Raw genomic sequence first — 16,851 nt, 5'->3', positions numbered from 1 at the left:
TCAGAAGAGGAGGCTGAGGGGAGACCTTGTCACCCTCTATGGCTACTTCAAAGGAGGTTGGAGCAAGGTGGGGGTCAATCTAATATCACATGTAGCAAGTGACAGGATAAGAGGAAATGGCCTCAGCTTGTGCCAAGGGAGGTTCAGCTGGGGTATTAGGAAAAATTCCTTCCCAGAAAGCTTTAAGTCCTGGAACAGGCAGCCCAGGGAGGTGTGCGGATGTGGGACTGAGGGATGTGGTTTAGTGCTAGTAGCTTAGCATTAGTGGTGGGATTGTGAGCTCCAGCTGAGCAGTTTGGACTTCGTGATCTCAAAGGTTCTTCCAACCTCACCAGTTGTGTAATTCTAAGATTGAGCAGGGCTGCGAGACAAGGGAAAGAAAAAACATCTCCCCCTCTGAAGTTAGCAACATGAAGGTTTGTATGACAGATGATGGTTTGTATGGCAGATGATGGTCTGTATGACAGAGACAGGGGTAGGTGTTTTGTAAAAATTTATTGAGCATAGTCTTGAGGAGGTTATAGAAGAGCATACACAGCATTGTATAGCATCTACACTGCAGCAGGGGCAGTGGCAGGCTGCAGCTGCACTACAGTGTATACAGCATTCCAGGCATCATGTCAGAAATCAACAGGAGGGAGACCCAGCTGGTCCTGTGTGAGTGGCAACGAGGTTGGGTATGTTTGGTTCAGGGCTTGCTGCAACTGGTGTTGCTACTGCTTCAGGCTAGAGGTGGAACACGAAGGATTTGTAAGGCAAGTGGAGTGCAAAGTGCACTGTTTGAGGTCTAGAACATGGAAATGGAAGCTGGAGCTGGGACTGCAGTCAGCAGGTGTTTGACACAGAGCTGTCCACCCTGTAGCTGTTTGGATTGTTAAGTGAAGGTACTTACTGTGAACCTCTGACACAGACCAGTTAGCATTTGGAGCAGTGTCCCTTCCAGCTGTGGGTTAGAACTGGAGTGACACAGCTTGCTTAGGAAGATGCTTCCATGCAGAGGAGCTGTCAGCAGTCGGTCAGTGATGGAGGCAGTGCTGAACTAGCCCTCTCTTCCTCTTTAAGGCAGTACTGAGAGGCATTTAGATAAACATTGTGGAGCTTCACTGTGGGAACTCAAACTTCCAGTTATGGCTAAAAACAAGGGGCAATGCACTTTGTTTTTTTTCCTTTCTGAAGGTGCTGCTCTGAGCCTGGTGAGCCATGTGGGGAAAGGGGAGGGGGGGTCTCCCAGACAGGTACAAGGTGGGAGGGGAAAGCTCATGTGCACATCCTGTGGCCGAGGACTACAGGTTTCATTTCCAGCCTAGAGCAGCATCCCAGCAGGGCTAACCTCTGCAGTTTGTATTAAGTTGTTTTGTCTGGACATGGGAATATGAAAAAGTTCCTACAGTATAAAAATATCACTCTAGAGCAAGAAATGGGACAGGTGACTCCAAAAAAAGGCTGAGTCTCTGCATCCAGATCAGTGAAGAAGTTAGATGATAGGTTGGTTTGTTTTTTCTTCTCAGGTTAATAACCTTAATAATCATAAACTTAAAACAACCAAAACCAAAAAAAAAACACAACCCTTTCCAAATCTAAACCATAAAAAGTTTCCACATCAACTCCATTTCTTGTAGTGCATCTCTCATAGTCAGCTATAAAGTATTTACAGGGTTTTACTCATTTACACAGTATGGCTTGAACCTAGCGTCACACAGAGCAGCGAAACGTCTCCCAGCAGAAGTCTCCATCGCCAAACGCTCTCAAAGAGAGGAGTTTGGCGTTTCCACCGGCCGAGGAGGCAGCAGGAGTTGCTTGGCTTCTGATTTGTGCTTTTGGATGATGGCAAGCACAAGATTTTTTTTTGGTCGTTTCCATCAGGCTTTTTTACACTCGGTGACGAGTCAGAGCTACCTCTCCCTCACAAAGCCCAGCTGAAGGGTGTCGTCAGCCGCGCTTCCACGGACGTTGGCCCCACGCGCTTGCCACTAAGGTAAGGAAGAGAAGGCCTTGCTTTTGGAACTTTTCATATTAAGAAAGCAAAATGTATTTTTTTTTTTGTGTTTTGTCTGAAAGTGCAGGTCTTTGGTAACGATAAACAAAATGAGCAAAGCGAGGAGGGAGGGGGAGTTGTGCTGGGAAGGATGTCCAGCCCAGTTGAGAGGGTACAGTCAGATGGTGGAGGAGAAGGTCTCGCCGTGGCGCGTCTTATCATCGAGAATTCAAACGAGGAGCAACCTGCAGGAGAAGGATGACAAGCTAAGAAGTGTTGGAAACCAAGATGCCACAACGGTGTCAGCTCCTGAACATCTTTAAAGCACCCCCCAGACTGGCTTGTAGAACTGTTACACCACACAGTGTGTGAAGACAGGCCTGCTGAAACCTCAGCAGGAAACTGGTACGTGGGTAGGTCAGAGGCCACAGTGTTTCTACACCCAGTGCCTCTGGTTGTATTGAGACCTTCTCCCTGGGTCACCACAAGTGACTTTACTCTCCAGGGTCTCTTCCAGCCCTTTCCATCCTTTTCCTTCCATTCTGTGATTGTCAAGGAGCAGGGCTCAAAACTGGAAGAGTGTTCCTAGGGATGTTCTGAAAAGGTGCAGGGTGGAAGCATGTGCTGGGGCATAGCCCCAAGGAGGTGGTTTGCATTACTGATGGTGAACAAAGCAGCTCAGTCCCCATTTGAGCCTGCTCATGCACATGGACAGGAGAAAGAAATCCTGTGGCAGTGCTGCTCTGGTGGCCTTTGTAGAATGGACTGTTTGGAGAGCAGGGCAGAAGTGATTGCTGTGTCCAGGATGGTCAGGCTGCAGCAGGCTGGGGAAGCTTGCTATTGGCTCTGGTGGTGGTAGGGGAGCCTGAGCAGCCTGAATGTATTCAGGGTTTAGTTCTTCACAACCTTTACTCTGACAAGGCTTAAAACCAGCTGCATGACTCTCCAGCTCACGAGGAAACTACAGAGCCTGAGAAGGGAAGAATGTTCTTTTTCTTCTGTGTTTTTACTTATCTTTTAAAATTTTGATGTGTAACAGAGTATGGCAGTAATGCCTGGCTTGAGTAAGCCTGGCAGTCCCTGCAGTAAGCAGGAGGAGGGGAAAAAGCTGAGGGATGCTGTCCACTGCCTTTCTCGCTGCTCTATCTGCTGCAGACAGGCTTTAATGCCAAAGCTGGGTTTGGATCCACTGAGGGAACTGTGATTCCCCCCCCACCTCCAGCCCCTACTCACCACTGTTAGATGGCCGTTCTTGGCTTTGGCTATGAGCAGTTCTGATCCTGATATGAAGTCAATGATGCCTTCTTTGCCTTGCCCAACTGTGAATTTTATGCTGCAAGGAGAAAGAGGCAAGAACATATTTGAACTGTGACCTCTCCACTAGCCTAGTTTTACCCCTGTCCTGTGTTAAGTGGCTGCCTTGTCTGGATGCTGAGCTCCTCCAAGGCAGTGGAGCCTTGGCTCAGAGGGATTAGGTGCATTGTGATGTCCTGTAGGTATGGCTCTGTAGCTCTGGACTGCTGAAGCAGAGCTCTCTTCAGAACCAACAGAAGACCCAAGCAGCTTCCCCAGAGGGGCTTGGCTTTACTCACCTGCCCTGGTTGATGTTGATGTTGTTGACTTTGTCTGCCTGCATGGCTGTTTTGGTTAGTGTCTCGATCACGTGGTCACTTTGGAGCACAACATCTCCCTGGGAGGAGAGAGAGAGGCAGTGCTGTCAGTCTGCCAAAGTGATGATGCTGTAATTAACAGGGACAGAACTATCTCCATAGGTTAGCATAAAAAAAGCACTTCTCTAAGCAGACCAGAGCTTGGTGGAGGTCTCTGGGGCCTCTGCTGTGGGTCACACTGCACCTATGGCAGGTAAGTCACATGGGGCAAGAGATGGCACCAGTCCTGCCAGGGATGAGTCACTGGTGGGCCCCAGCTGTGAGCACAAGTGAAATGCTCTTAGAGCTGGCACAGAGTTAGTGAAACAGAAGTCCTCATGTGCCCTCCCCCCAGCTGGGTCTAATGCTCTTTGTGCCTTTAGCACTTCTAGAGGTGGCTGAGGAAATGGTGGCTGAGCCTCATTACCTTCTGTTTGTTATCCTCGCAGTGCACGTGCAGCACGAAGAGGTTATCGCTCAGGCTGCTGACGGAGATGCCTGCAATGGAGAGTGGCCCTTTGACATCCAACACAACACTGCAGGAGCCTTGCCTGCATCTCAGACCCTCTCCCAGGAGCCCAGCAACTCCTGTTCCCACACCAAGAAACCAAACAGCTGAACCCACACCCTGTGGCTGGTGGTGCTGGTCCTTGCAGAGCCAGTCCTGAGCTTCCTGCAGCTGCTCAGTTTGGGCTCTGGATTCAGTGTTCCAGCCCACAGTGCCTTCTGACCATACCCTGAGAGGCTTTGCCTCTGCCATGAGTGGCTTATGTTTGCAAGATGAAAAAATCCTCTCTCTGGGTAGGTGGGCAGGGATTAGTTAAGGAGCACAGTGCTGTGTCTCAGGGGGTCTGTTTCTGCATAGATTGTTGTTGGACTTCAGTATCCTTACACTGATATAAACTGAATCCAGTTGAGCTGGCTCAGCCCTAGCAGAGATGATCAGACATCTCTTATGGGAGGGGAATCACAGAAACTCAAAGGAGTGCTGCTCCTGGACACCACAGTTAAAAATGCAGGAGGCTAGCACTGAGGTACCAGCACCAAAACTTGCTGTATTTGAGGCTGTGAAGTGAGGGGTTGCAAACAGAGCGGAACAGTGACTGCAGTGCACCCAACAGACTCAGCAGTTTCTTTCTCTAGAAGTACAAAGTTTGTGTCGGATATTTAGAGGGCTGAAAGCTGTCCCAGTGTCCCAAGCAGCTTCTGTGTCACAGAGTTGTGCAGCTGGGAAACTACTTTGAAGGGGACCTGGGGAGATGAATTGAGTCACTTTTGTGACATTTCAATTGAGTTCTATTTAGAAAAGCTCTTAGAAGATACTAGAGACTTAAACTGCTTGTATCTGGTACCCAGTCTTGTCCAGGGCAAGGACAAAGCAGTTATTACTTACTTCACTGTAGCCAAGATGAGGCCATTCACAGTCCCTCTCACCTGTCAGGTTGGCATAGTCGATCCTCTGCTTGATTTTGGAGTCCTCAACGATGATGGCTGCGCTCTGGGTGAGGAGCAGCTGCCGTGACCTTGCTTTGTATCCTTTCCGGTCATACTTGACCACAGGGACTGCATACTGAAGGAAGGGTTAGCAGGGCTGAGAGTGCAACCTGCTCAGCTGTGAGCTACCTCCCCGCCCACCTGGAGAGCATGCAGGAGGCACTGACCAGTGGTTGGCGAGAGAGGAATGGAGTCCTACTCCCAGCCACAGCCTAGAGGGGCTCTGAACAGTAATCTGATGACTACAGCTCTCTGGTTGGGGCCTTGTCAAAACCACAGCTGAGGCAGGTTTCTCCTTTCCTCTCCAGCCATGCAACCCTTTCAGTTCTGAACTGATGAAGTTAAACTTGCCCCAATCTCCAACTGCTGTTTGTGAGCCCCCAGCCCATCCCATGCTATCTTGTGAGGCATTACAGGCTCAATACCATGTAACATGCTTGGCTGCATTTCCTTCAGAAATCTCTTCTGTTTTTCTGCTGAATTAACTCTAGAAGCTTGACAAAAGTCTTAGGCCACATATCTCACCTTAATTGCTTCATTTTCTAAAGCCTGAAGGATTTTAGCATTTATCTCTTCATTACCTACGTTAAAGCCAAAGAGGTGAGGGTCAGAAAGACAATCCCAGCAGGAAAGAAGTAGATTAATTCCCCCTCTTCCCATTAATCTTTGCAGCAGCTACTCACCAAGTCGAGTGTTGATGAAGAGCCTAGGAACACTCTGAGGGTAGTTATCTTTTTTACCCTTAAAAATCTCACTGGCAATTACTTTTTGTTCCAGCTGCAAGGACAAGAGAGGTCTGCTTGTTCAGTATGAAATTTCTCCTTAATAAAATGAGAGCTTTGTCTCAAACCAAGGAAGGAGCATCTTGTGTTTGGGTTTTTTTTAAGCAGTCACCTAGTTCTGATCTCCTGAATCATACTAGCCATGGAATTACCCCAAATATTCCCCCTCTCCCATTTTCAGCAGCTACCCTTTCTTCCAGGGAGGAACAGAAGTTCCTTTTTCTCCTCCCCTTGAAGCTCAGAAGTGTGCATCATCTTTCCCTTCTAATCTGGACATGGCACTTAGCCACTGGATTTCAGTAATGCTCATGGTTAAAAAGTCTGCAGCAGTTCTTCAGGAGGAAGAGGTGAAGCCAAACAACAGGGTTCTCCTGCTCTGCCCCATTTGGGTTTGGTCCTGTTTGAGATTACTTCCCCTCCCACTCTGAAGCCTTTCAGCTGGTCAGTTGTCTGAAGCACTGATAAAACCATGTCCTTATTAGCACTGACACACTGCAGCGCTGATCCCCTCAACCTTCTCTGCCTTATCCTCTGGCAGCACAACTCCGTTCAGCTGCTGTGCTGCCCTGGGAATTCTGTTGAGACAATTAGTCACCATCAACCTTTGGTCCCTTTGACAGTGGCAGCACTCCAGGGTACAGTTACCCTGTACCGTAACTGACCTGTGCTGTTGGCTCCTAACTTGTGCTCCTGGAGGACAAAAGCAGAGAGTGGAGCAAACAGGACAGAGCCTGTGCTGTATTTTGGGCAAATGCAAGTTCTGGGTTCTGTTCCATGGCGTGCAGTACCTGAGGTGAGTCACAGGCTCAAATGTGGACAGGAGCTGCTGTTAATGGTGAGTCTGGTTTGTTGGGGAAAGGAAAGTGTTCTGCTGAGTCTCAGCCAGGGGTGGGATTACTGCTGTGTCCCTAATCACTAGCTCAGCTACAGCCTTTCCCTGCATGTGCTTAATGCTCTGCAGGCCTTCTCAGAGCACAAGCAACTGAGCTGCCATTAAGCTTTTTGGAGGCAATCACTGTGCTCACTTGTTCCATGCTTACATTTCCTATTCTGTCCCTTCACTAAGCCTTTTTTAATGCAGAACCCTTCCCTTCCCTACCTTTCCATGGACTAGGATGAATCAAACCTCAGTATCATTTTCATTCCTTTCAGCCAGAGCAGCTCTGGCTGCTAGTGTAACATCTCTGTTTGGAAAATGAGTGCTGCTGTGTTTGCAGAGTTCTTACTCCACCAGAAGAACGCAGCTTTTGACATTTTCCCCTCTCATGGAAAGAATAACAGGGCCTTGCAGTACAGAAGTTACACAGGGGCATGGCTCTACAGGACTATTTAAATGGTATGTATTGAAATATGGATAGAAGGGGTTTGTTTCAGGCACCTTCTAAACCCAAACCCCTACAAATACTAATCTGAAAGATAAACACATCAGTGTTCTTAACTCACCAGTGAAGAATGCAGTGATTCAAGAGTTCTTCCACCTCCCCACTGCCTCTGTGACTGCCCCTGCAGCAGCACCCTTGTTCCTCCCACCCAGCTCCTTCATTTCCTACAATAGCTCTGAGCCCCTCCCTCCCCTTCCTGGGAACATCAGTGCTTCCTCCAGCCAGGTCAAGTTGCCTCCTACCTGCTGCTTCCACTCGGGGCTGATCCTCTTGCAGTAGGTCCAGACCATGTTCTGCATGCAGAGCTGTCGCAGGAGCTCAGATGTCTGAAGAGGAAATGGCAGAGAAAAAATGATCCAAAATGCCAAACCAGCTCACAGAGTGAAGACAAAGTGCTGCATTCAAGTGCTGTTTCATTACTGAGAGTTGCTTTTAAAATGAAATAATGGGAAGTTATTTTTGCCTTTTCTTAAGAGGTTGCCCTACAACCTTCTCCCAACTGCTTTAGAATGCAGAGTGAAAACCAGGAGCGCTCCACTCCACCCTGCTGTGCCCTTCCTTGCTTCCAGCTGTCCCTGCAAGCCAAACAAACAAGGACCCAGGGATAAGAGAACTCTGGGGCCTGCTGCAATATTTTGTTTTGCCCAGATAGAAACCCACTGCTGCCAGATGCAGAGAAATAAGAGAGGAAGGTCAGAATGTTCTTCACATTGTCAATGCAGCCAGCTTAGCCAGCCAGAGGGAAAGTAATTTGTTCAGAGGAAAAAGGCAGAAAATCCAAGACGACCAGTAGAAAGTGGTGCTGCAGCAGCACCACACTGCAGAGCTTCCCTGCTGCAGCTCTAATAACTTCCCAGATGTGCTAATTCCACCTGTTTGATGGTTGGATTAATTCTACCTCTAGAGATGCTCATGCAGCATGGAACCTGAACCACAACCTAGTTCATTCTTTCCTAATAGCAGGAGCCTCCCGCCAGGCCTTCGGTGGCCCTGTGGCCTTTAGTCCTGCCCTTAGCCTCATCCCCCCTGCCTGCCATCCACCTGCCCCGTGCCCTGGTGCCTACCTGACGGAGTGATGGAGGAGGAGTTGGCCATGATTTGTCCAAAACATTTTTGGGTAAATTCCTCTTGAGGTTCATGAGGAAGGAGAACCTGATGTGATCCAGGAAGTACTCGTTCTCGGGGCAGCGAGGCCGGTCCCGCCACATGAACCCTTTAATGAACCTGGGGGCCAAGACAAGGAGGTGAGAAGATGAGAGCAGTGATCAAACTGAGTGATACTTAGAGATCTTAATGGTGATAGCTGGGGACCTTAGAGCTGCCTTCCAGTACCTGAAGGGGGAGAGGGACTTTTCATAAGGCTGTCTAGCAATAGGGCAAGGAGGAATGGTTTGAAGCTGAGGGAGAGGAGGTGTAGAGTAGATCTGAGGAATTTTTTTGGTACAAGGGTGGGGAGACTCTGGGAGCTTGTGGATGCCTCCTCCCTGGGAGTGTTAAGTCCAGGCTGGATGAGGCCTTGAGCAGCCAAGCCTAGTTGAGAGGTGTCCCTGCCCCTAGCAGGGACGTTGGAGGAGATGATCTCTGAGGTCCCTTCCAACCTAAGCCATTCTGTGATCTCTTCCAGTCCAACCCTACTGTAGGCTTAACAGTTACAATTTGTTATAAAACCCTGATGCTGTAGTAATGAAGCTTCTTATCATCAGAGTGATGAAAAGTAGGGTTGTTCTTTACACACCTTCTGATGGTCTCTACTGCCCACTTCTTCTTGGCTGCTTTTTGGCGCCCCAGGGTTCCCCGCCACCAGGACTGGATGGCTATTGCTGGAGAGAACACAAAGAATGAGCACTCAGGGAGCCTCTCCACACCAACCCTGACCCCTACAGAACTGGCAGCACAGAGAGCTCAAGAAAGGCTGCTCTGGAAATACACAGCCTTCAGCAGGCCATAGGGGGATGGATCTTAGTGAAGTTCTTAGCAGTATGAGAGAGAGGATAAAGGTCAGTGAAAAGCACCAGCTGCTGGGAACTGCTGCCTGGGGGCTGCTGGGTGAACAGGAGTGAAGGCTGCTGCTCTTCCTCAAGACTTTCACAGACTAAAAGTGGGAGGAGGGGGGAGCCACACCAGCATCTTCCACTCTACTTCCAACAAAGCTTTGGCAACGTTTCTGCTTGCACATCAAAGTCATCTCTGACAAGAAGGCTGCTTCAAACCCCGCAGTGCCCCAGCCCTGCAGCTTCCTCACTCCTACCTGAGTGTTTCATGTGCAGGAATTTCTTCCGCCGGTAGAAGCCTCTCCACGTGGCCTGCATTTTTGTTGCTGAAAGGGCAAGGAAAAGCAGCAGTTTGAGATTGGGACCCAGCAGAGTTTGGCAGAAAAAAAGTCTCAAACTCCAACAAAAATCCCTTCCTGAACAAACAGCCAAAAAATATTAGTAATTGGCAAAGAGGCAGCTGATTGTCCACGGAGCTCCTGCAGTCTGGGTGACTCACCCAGACTCTGCTTCCTCACTTCCAGGGCATCTTCTGTTGCAAACAAGGTCTTGGGAAATCGGATAAAAATCTTTGTTCTAGAAATAGAAATGCAGAATTACGTGTAACGTGCTGCAGAGGTTTGCTTCCTGCCCTTACTGTCCCCTTGGGGATCTCTGATCTTTCCCTCCCCCAGCAGACACAGGAGGATTATTTAAAAGCAGCGGCACGGCTGTCCAATGAGTCATAAAAGAGCAGTCCTCACCTGCCCATTTTGTACTCTTCCTGTTTGTAGCCCAGGTGCTTCACCAGCACAGCCACCCCGTCGTGGGGCCGCCCGTCCCACGTGGGCCATGTTTCTGGACACAGAGACTTGTACCTGTCAAGGGACAGCAGAGAAGACCTCAGGGAGAGCAGTCCGGTCCACGCAGGGCCCTGCTTCTCCCTCCCACAGGAAAATAAGTGTTCCAGGTGGAAGGGCTGCCTCTGCTGTTCAGAACAGCTCCCCAGCTTCCAGCACCTCTGGGACCAAGCCCATGGGCAGGGAGCAGCAGAGAGAGCAGTCCAAGGCCCTCCTACCTCTGCAGGAACACTTCATATTTTCTTCGATAGGCAAAGCCAGCTCTGCGCACTCGGAGGTTCTCCATCAGCCCCAAGTATTTCACTTGGTGTCGGATGATGACCTCATCAAATCGATCTTGAGAGGGCAGCAGAAGAGAGCACATGGTCAGTGTGTAGCTGTCCCTCAGCATGCTCAGCTCTTGGCTGCACCTTACTCAGCCAGCTTTAAGCTCTAACCCATTCTCACAGTGCAAGTCCCACACCACCCACTCTGTGTCTCCTGTCTCCCTCCCCCTGTACTAAGCATTTTTATTCAGCTCCAAAAAAGAAGTTTCCCTTTAGGATGTTCTCTGTGTGTACAGGAGGAGGAAGAAAGGGGGGAGAATTAAAGGTCATTAAAAGGAAGTTAGGTTAATTAAGGATTACCCTACTCCACCCAAGAGCAGGGCTTCCATTGCGAGTCCTGGCTGTTGGTACTGCCACCACCTCCCCACAAGAAGCTCTGGCACAGACCCAAAAGGAGAAGATCTTGCAGGATCCTTTGGGCTCCTTGCTGTGCCTCACTGGCTGGGATCTGGGCAGCTCTATCCATAGCTGGCATAGAAACAAAACAAAAGAGGAAGGCCATACCAGCCTGTTTGGCATCGTTGGGTTTAATGCAGCGGATGTAGGAAGGTTCTTTGGACATCAGGATCTCCATGAGCTTGGCAAGGCTGTTTTTAAACTGAGTTGCTGCCTAAGGAGCAAAGAAAGGAAACCTCCTAAGAACCAATGGCTTAGAGCTGATGCTTGTGACTGCAGGGCAAACCTGTCTCCCAGCTTTAAATGTGAGAGGCTGGTGTTCAGGTGCCGCTGGTAGACAGGACATTGTCTTTTAACGAGAGGAAATGGTCCTACTCCCCCCCAGCTCTGCTGTTCTTACCGTTTCTGGCCTCTTCTTGTCTGTCAGCTCTGTCCTGTCAAAACACTGATTTATGATGGGATTCTCAGAGTTGCACATGGTCTGCAGAGAGAGAGGTTTTCAGAGATCAAGCACAGAGCACTCTTCAGAGAACTACCTGAGAAACATGGGACAAAACTCTTTGTGTGTGTGTGTGTTCTTTTCTCTTGCTTTTCAATACTGAAAGGAACTTTGGGCACCTCAGTTTGTCTTTTCATAGTGCAGCCCCAGGGATATGCCTTCTCCAGGAGCCTGGAAGAATCTTTTCCCCTCAGGTGCCACCACCCCCTTTTAAGCCAGACTCTTTGTTCTGCTGAGCATCCTTTATCCACACACTCACCTCCTTCAGGTTCCGAAAGAGAAGGTCATTGTTTTTATCTAGAAAACCTGGAAGAGAAAGAAAGCACTCAGGCTGCCACTGCTGCTCTGCAGCAGCCTCACAGCAAGGCAGGGATGGAGATGGGAAATTCATCTTCAGTCCTCAACTTCTTCCTAACATCCAATCTGAAATGGGTAGATTCAGATTGGATGTTAGGAAGAAGTCCTTCACTGTCGTAGTTTGGGCTGGGTGCTCTCTGCTGCGGGGCTGTTTCCTGTGTCCAGAAGTCCAGCCCAGTGGGTGGACACAGGAAATTAGGTATTTCTACCATAATCCCTTGCACCACTATAAATTTTACGGCAGGGTCTGGCACTTCCTCTTGTCCTTCCTCTCTGACACCCGGTAACTGGGGGAGAGATCTCCCAGCCATGGGCCTGGCTAGGCCCAAGGCCACAGCGGGATGGGCAGTCTCAGGCCTGGCCAGCTGAGACTAGCTTAGCGGGGGGAGGGGGGGGGAAGAAGGAGAAGCCCTGGGGGTTTTGGGTGCACCCTCAGGTGGGGATGGGATCTTTCTGGGACTGTTTTGGGGTCTCTCTCTTGTCACTGTGTTTCTAGTTTTCTGCACACACTCACTGTTCTCTATTTAAACTTTCCATCACTTTTGCAATCGGTTTGAGTCGTTATTTCTGCGCGTGGTGGGGAGGGGATCTGCCCCAACCCATTACATTCACCATGAGGGGGGCGAGACGCTGGCACAGGTTGCCCAGGGAGGTGGTGGAAGACTCACCCCTGGAGGTTTTTGCAGCCAGGCTGGATGTGGCTGTGAGCAACCTGCCCATGGTGTGTGTGAGGTGTCCCTGCCCATGGCAGCAGGGTTGGAACTGGATGACCCTTGAGGTCCGTTCCAGCCCTAACAAGTCTGTGATCTCCTTAATCCAACAACGTGTGGACACAATCTGTGCCCAGAGCTCGCTCTACTGCCTAGGCAGCTGTTGTAAGTCCAAGGGCAGCGTGAGCAGAGCCGCTGAGTCACTCACCTGCCACACTGTAGGTGACATCTCCAGCGTAGTGCAGAAGCCGAAACTCCTCCCGCCCCAGCGACTTGCGAGTTTTTTGGTCAGCGAGTTTGTGCCTGGAAAGAGAGAAGCAGCTTCCTGAGAAACCAACAAGTTGTTTGAGGGGGAGGTTCACTTCAAAAAGCACTCCAGGATTTGATCCCAGAGCAGGACTGTGCGAGCACAGAGGCCAGGCAGGGAACAGATCTGACTTGCTGACTTTCAAGGCCAAACCCAAACAAAGTTATCAACAAGCAAATCATAAAACTGTCACAAAGTGTATTTGTGTTTGTCTCACTTCAGCCTCCTGCTGAGGGGAGGGGAGGGTTGTGTGCATGTGAAATTGGAGGCAGCAAGCAAGAGGGCAGTGAATAGCTGGCAGGAGGCTGGCACACTCGTGAGATGCTACACGGATCCTTAGCACAAACTTGGCATGCAGCAAGATTCTGAAGCTCCAAAACTGCAGTGAACAACCTGCAAGGTGCAAGATGGAATGAACAGCCACTGGGCAATGAGGGGACAATATGGGCAGGCTGCCAAGGTCAGAGGAGGATATTGATACCCTCTGGGCAGCAAATGGGCAGAGGTGAGTTAGTGCAACATGAACCTCCCCCTTTTGAAAGCACCAGCACTGCTTACGTGACTAATGCACACATCTCTGAACACAGCAGAAGTCTGCTCTCTGTTCTAGTTACTCCTAGGCCTCAGCTGAGTTAGCAGTTGTCTCATCAGGAGCAGGAGTTTGTCGCATCTGAAGTACTGGGCCAGATCTTGGAAGAGCCAAGAAGCCAAAAGCCTGCAAATTCCTTGGATTTCTTAGCAGCAGGAAGCCAGCCCAAGACAACCTTGCTTATTCTGTATCACCTTAACTCACAACCTGACCTCTTGCAAAAGAAAACCATCCTTTCCAGTAGGATGCTACAGCCACACACACAGAGTTACAAGGTGCTCTGGGAATAAAGCTCTAGGCTCTGTGCCACACATGCACCCACCAGAGAAACTGCCCTCAGCTATGGGAGCACTCACGTGACAAAATGAGGGTGGTTCTTCACAGTTTCCTCCAGTTTCTCCAAGAAGGTCATGTCTGTGGCATCCCCAGGCCTCAGGCACTCTTCATCCTACAACACACATTCCAGTATGGAGTTCATAGAATCAATCAGGTTGGAAAAGACCTCAGAGACCATCAAGTCCAACCTGTCACCCAACACCTCATGACCACTAAACCGTGGCCTCAAGCGCCACATCCAATCCCCTTTTGAACACCTCCAGGGACAGCGACTCCACCACCTCCCTGGGCAGCACATTCCTATGGCCAACAGCTCTTTCTGGGAAGAACTTTCTCCTCACCTCAAGCCTAAACTTCCCCTGGCCCAGCTTGAGACTGTGTCCTCAATAGGCAAGGACTCAGCACACAGGCCCCAGCCCCAGTTCTGTCTCACTGACCACCTCCCCAGGTTGACCCTTTGGCCTTTAACAGGTAGGGAGGGCAGCCCTTATGCCAACATAGGAAGAATAATGAGCTGAAAAGGAAAACATTTTGCTCTTTCCAGACTGACTGGAAGCTTCCTTCCCACGAGCAGATGGAAGTGCTACAATATGGCTTTTAACAGTGTCACTGTTCAGTGCATTGTGGCTCTTCCCAAACAATCCAGTCTGAAGCCTGGACCCTTTCCCCCCACAATGTTCTTGCCCTTGTTTGCCACTGCACTGCCCCAGGTTTTTTCAGGTACAAAGGTGCTGCCAACTCACCAGAATAGAAATGATGCCTTTGAACTTCTCTTCCACCAAATCACAAATTATTTTGTTGTTGAAATACTGAACTGGTTCCCACTACAAAGACAAGAAATCACACTTGGGTGAAAACAATTCCAGCCTGGAAAAACACAGCAGCACTTGAGAACGTTTCAGATAGCACCTCCCTTAAACACAATGTTCCTGTCAGGTTGCAAACCAAGCCTTCTCACTCATCAGTTTCGCTCTCCAAACATCCCCTTTCAATGGCAAAGCTTTTCTATCAGAGACTGGCTGTGGCATGACTCACTGCCAGCTCTATCACCGCAGTCACAAAGGGAAAAGGAAAGCTCTTCAATTTGTTTGCTTTGCAGACCATTAGCACCTCATTTTCTAATTATCTGTCCCCTGGCCTGCAGGAGGTGCTACAAAGGAGACGGTGGAAGTGACCACAGGTTGTTAGGAAGGGACCTCTGGAGATCTTCAAGTCCAACCCCCCTGCCAGAGCAGGGGCATAGAATCTAGCACAGGTCACGCAGGAAGACATCCAGACAGGGCTGGAAAGTCTCCAGAGAAGGAGACTCCCTCTCTGGAGGGCCTGCTCCTGCAACCCTTACAGTAAAGAAGTTCTTCCTCATGTTGAGGTGGAACTTCCTGTGCTGTACATCCGTTGCCCCTTGTCCTATCACAGTGCACAAGTGAGCAGAGCCTGTCCCTTCCTTCCTGACCCCCAGCCCTCAGGCATTTATAGACATCTATTAGATCCCCTCTCGGTCTCCTCCTCTCCAGACTCCCCAGGTCTCTCAGCCTTTCCTCACAATGCAGTGCTCCAGTCCCTTAATCATCCTTGTAGCCCTCTGTTGGACTCTCAGGTAGATCCCTGTCCCTCTTGAACTGGGGAGCCCAGAAGAGGTGGGGGTGGCTCTTACCGCGATTCCTTCTGACTCGTACTCCTCTTGCTCTGACTTCAAGGTCAGCTCGATGAAGAGCTGCTGCAGTTTTTCATTGCAGTAATTAATACAAAACTGCTCAAAGCTGCAAGCAAAACCAATAATCAGACAGATAATCACACTGTAGCACAAGTCAAAGAGGCTATAAACAAAAGGGCAGTGGCATGAACAGATCTGTGTGCACATCAGAGCGTCTGTGAAATGTTTCTTTACTGAATGCATACATTTAGTAAGTTCATTATTTAGTGGATCTCATGGAAGAGTTTCAGGAGAGGAAAAATGGACAAGAAAGGTAGAACACAAACTTTTAAGCAGGGCCCAGTAATACTGCAAATGTGAGAGTCTCAGTTCATTGCTCTCAGCCAGGCAGGGTCCAGGCCCTGACACAGCTGGAGTTTCATAGCTGTGCTTTCCCCTCCACACCAACGTGGCCAGATGCCACAACAGCCACCACTGTGCCAGAGAGCTGGACAAAGGCATAGTTCAAACTGCTGCATGAATATGACCCCAAAAGACAACAGGCTCTTTAAAATACCAGGAATGCTAAATGTTAGCTGGATGTCCAGAGCTTTAGGAGGCCCAAGTTATTCAACCCATTTCCCAAAGCAGAAATGCCATCTCTTTCGCTAGCTAAGAGCACCAGAGAGGCAATAAAGTCTTGTTTCACAAGGAAACACCATAATGAGTTTACTCCACAGACTCTGAAAGAAACCAACCTGTTGTGCTGGAAAACTTCAAACCCATAGATGTCAAGCAATCCTAGGACTGTTGTACTTCTCCAGCCTGGAAACTCTCCTTCCTGCAATAGGGCAAAAGAAATCTATCACAGGCCCTTACTCGTTTTCTTTCCTCCTTACTTTCCTCCTTACCCTCTTCTCAATAGAAAGCAAATCAATTTAGAAATCCCCCTGCAGCATGGAGCTTGCTCTTTCTCTGGTTTTAAAGCTGCTTTTCACACAGCAAACAGAAGGTTCACTTACCTTGTAAGCAAGAGACTTGTTAACCTTGTTCACCAGCCAGGAGAACGTGCGGCCGTATATCGCCTTAGCCAGCGCGTCCCTGGCGTAGGCTGCCTGCTCCAGGTTCAGAGGGCTGATGAGCTGCATGCAAAGGAGAGAAAAGCTACTCAACAGCCTTTCCACTCAGGGATTACATTTCCCTAGTCCACTGTTAATAAAGACCTGCTCAACAGCACTCTGTGTGCCTCAGCTCGCATCACAGCTGTCCAGGCAGCTGGTTGTCATTAGGCTGTGGGACTCCTGCTCTGACAACCTCCAGTGACAAGTGAGAAGTGAACAGGCTACTTCTGGAGACAGTTGATGATGTATCACTGCTTGCTTTAATCCCATGTGCTTCCAGATCCCCAGCCCACGTTCTTACCTCTTCCCCTTTTGCTATGATCTTCTTGTGGATCAGCGCGTCTCGAAGAACAGAGCCCTCGACCGCGAGGAGCTGCAAAGCAGCAGAATATTCAGTTCTGAAGCTGCAGGATCAACTGATTCTTAATAAAGCCATCAAAAAGGCTAACTGCTGAAATGCAGTCC

The 16,851-nt window shown here is 49.5% G+C and overlaps 1 protein-coding gene across 2 annotated transcripts in view; it reads right to left on the bottom strand.

Moving 5' to 3' along the window:
• Window positions 1-2,021: 2,021 nt before the first annotated feature.
• Window positions 2,022-16,851, bottom strand: part of MYO1C (myosin IC) — a 60,878-nt gene continuing 46,048 nt past the window's right edge. For both annotated transcript variants that reach the window (XM_054166535.1, XM_009903304.2), the window contains exons 9-32: window positions 16,688-16,759; window positions 16,288-16,407; window positions 16,024-16,106; window positions 15,287-15,392; window positions 14,376-14,456; window positions 13,653-13,744; window positions 12,609-12,703; window positions 11,593-11,639; window positions 11,235-11,315; window positions 10,943-11,048; window positions 10,331-10,448; window positions 10,017-10,130; window positions 9,773-9,849; window positions 9,531-9,599; window positions 9,018-9,102; window positions 8,347-8,506; window positions 7,525-7,608; window positions 5,802-5,895; window positions 5,644-5,699; window positions 5,059-5,194; window positions 4,052-4,122; window positions 3,568-3,665; window positions 3,209-3,308; window positions 2,022-2,220 (exon numbers count right to left, since the gene is read on the bottom strand). In XM_054166535.1, coding sequence (XP_054022510.1) covers window positions 2,194-2,220; window positions 3,209-3,308; window positions 3,568-3,665; window positions 4,052-4,122; window positions 5,059-5,194; window positions 5,644-5,699; window positions 5,802-5,895; window positions 7,525-7,608; window positions 8,347-8,506; window positions 9,018-9,102; window positions 9,531-9,599; window positions 9,773-9,849; window positions 10,017-10,130; window positions 10,331-10,448; window positions 10,943-11,048; window positions 11,235-11,315; window positions 11,593-11,639; window positions 12,609-12,703; window positions 13,653-13,744; window positions 14,376-14,456; window positions 15,287-15,392; window positions 16,024-16,106; window positions 16,288-16,407; window positions 16,688-16,759 — 2,172 coding nt within the window. In that variant the 3' untranslated portion in view covers window positions 2,022-2,193. The remainder of the gene's footprint in view (window positions 2,221-3,208; window positions 3,309-3,567; window positions 3,666-4,051; window positions 4,123-5,058; window positions 5,195-5,643; window positions 5,700-5,801; window positions 5,896-7,524; window positions 7,609-8,346; window positions 8,507-9,017; window positions 9,103-9,530; window positions 9,600-9,772; window positions 9,850-10,016; window positions 10,131-10,330; window positions 10,449-10,942; window positions 11,049-11,234; window positions 11,316-11,592; window positions 11,640-12,608; window positions 12,704-13,652; window positions 13,745-14,375; window positions 14,457-15,286; window positions 15,393-16,023; window positions 16,107-16,287; window positions 16,408-16,687; window positions 16,760-16,851) is intronic.

This window comes from Dryobates pubescens, chromosome 13, assembly GCF_014839835.1.
Source record: "Dryobates pubescens isolate bDryPub1 chromosome 13, bDryPub1.pri, whole genome shotgun sequence".
NCBI classification, from domain to species: Eukaryota; Metazoa; Chordata; class Aves; order Piciformes; family Picidae; genus Dryobates; species Dryobates pubescens.
This window is presented reverse-complemented; position numbering and strand designations above follow the sequence as displayed.